General features: G+C 65.1%; 1 protein-coding gene across 2 annotated transcripts in view; it reads right to left on the reverse strand.

The window, feature by feature from the left end:
• PNPLA5 (patatin like phospholipase domain containing 5) overlaps positions 1-1361 on the reverse strand; it is a 12363-nt gene extending 11002 nt beyond the window's left edge. The window contains exons 1-2 of one of the 2 annotated variants that reach the window (XM_023222285.2): positions 964-1361; positions 336-568 (exon numbers count right to left, since the gene is read on the reverse strand). In XM_023222285.2, the coding sequence (XP_023078053.1) occupies positions 336-568; positions 964-1156 (426 nt within the window). In that variant the 5' untranslated portion in view covers positions 1157-1361. Of the gene's footprint in view, positions 1-335; positions 569-725; positions 896-963 lie in introns of those variants that run through there. The other variant, XM_023222286.2, reaches the window with a different exon arrangement.
• Positions 1362-1611: the final 250 nt, after the last annotated feature.

Raw genomic sequence — 1611 nt, forward strand, 5'->3', positions numbered from 1 at the left:
CCCCCTCCTCCTCCCCCCCCACCAATGAGCATAGAAGCCCCGGCGAGGCAAGAGTTTGTCTGTTCTGCTCCCTGTTACAGTCACAGTGCCTAGAACAGTGACTGGCCCCAGCCAGACCCTTCTGTGTGCAGCAACCTGGGAAGTCTCCAGACCCACCCTTCCGACCCTCTCTGGGCCTCAGTTTCCTCAGCTACAAACAGGTCCGTCCGCCCTCCCTCCCTCCTTCCGCCCCTGCAGAAACGTCTGCCGGGGAAGTACCCGGATGTCACTCTGAACTAGATGGAGCCCGCCTGCCTGCCGCCCACCAGCCAGGCCTTGGGTCCCGCCCAACCCACCTGGATGAGCTCATCACGGGTGGAGAAGTCAGTGACCAGGAAGTTGCGGCCGTCGGGCCAGCGGGTCAGCGAGATGCCCAGACGCTGGGAGGCCACGACGTGGGCGTCGGGGGGCAGATTGTCCTGCAGCTGCCGCTTGATGTGCTCGATGGGTGCGTAGGCCGGGTGCAGGATGCCTAGGCTCAGCCGCTCCACCTGCCTAACCATGCCCAGGAGGTGGGAGCAGCAGAAGTCTGCAGGGGGTGCAGGGAAAGGGAGACCTCAGCGCCCAAGGGTCCTGCGAGCCCCTCCACACCCCCACACCTCCTCCTAGGTGTAATGGGAGCGGCGTCCTCCCCACTCCAGCTCGGAATTTCTGGCCTCGGCCCCGAATTCAAATGATCCGTTCACCTTTTCACTTTTTGCCCCAGCTGACCTGGGAAACAGAGTTTCTGGCTCAGAGCCACGACCCCTCCTCTGCAAATGGGGGTCACCTAGTCCCCAGCCCTCGGGATTCTCATGGGATTAAATGGGGCCGTGCCAGGGGTAGAGGGCGCAGAGCACAGCGCCAGGCGCCAGCGTCTCGGGGCTCAATTCGCTTCCGTTAAGGTGTCCCCGCCCCTTTTCGCCCCCGCAGTCCGGGACTCACCGACCGACTTGCCGCAGAGGATGCTGACTGCGTTGAGCGCCCCAGACGAGGAGCCGTAGATGCGGCGGGCGCCCTGGAGGAGGCGCGGGGCGCGCTGGCGCAGGCACTCGGTGGCGCCCACGTGGTAGAGACCCAGGTAGCCGGCGCCGGCGAAGGACAGGTTCCAGCTGCCCTCCTCCTCTGAGAAGCCCATGGCGGCTGGACCGGGCGGGATGATCCGGACGAAGAAGGGTCACTCCGTGACCCGGGATGGGGCCGGGATGCAGCCCTAGACTGGGCTGGGCCCAAATGTGGGCTCTGGAGGGAGCCGGGCTGGGGCTGGTGCTCCCTGCGTCGCCCCCGGGTTGCATCACGTGAACCCCAGCCAATGAAGTCCCCGGGTCGCGATCAGCCCTCACTCCAGGTGTGCGCCAGTTGTGCCCCAGAAGTGCCCGCGCGCTGTGTATACGCGGGCCCGGCCCCAGGCGCCCGCCCCGGATCCGCATCGGGTCATAGATTTCTGAGTGACACGGCAGGGGAGTGGGACTGAATCTTGCCTGATCTCTGGTAGTCTGGGCAGATGTTATTCCAGTCCTCATTACGCAAATGAGGCAACTGAGGCGCAGCCCAGGATGGTGACAGCCAGGAAGTGGCAGAGTCGGACCCGGG

This window comes from Piliocolobus tephrosceles, chromosome 19, assembly GCF_002776525.5.
Source record: "Piliocolobus tephrosceles isolate RC106 chromosome 19, ASM277652v3, whole genome shotgun sequence".
In the NCBI taxonomy this organism is placed as follows: domain Eukaryota; kingdom Metazoa; phylum Chordata; class Mammalia; order Primates; family Cercopithecidae; genus Piliocolobus; species Piliocolobus tephrosceles.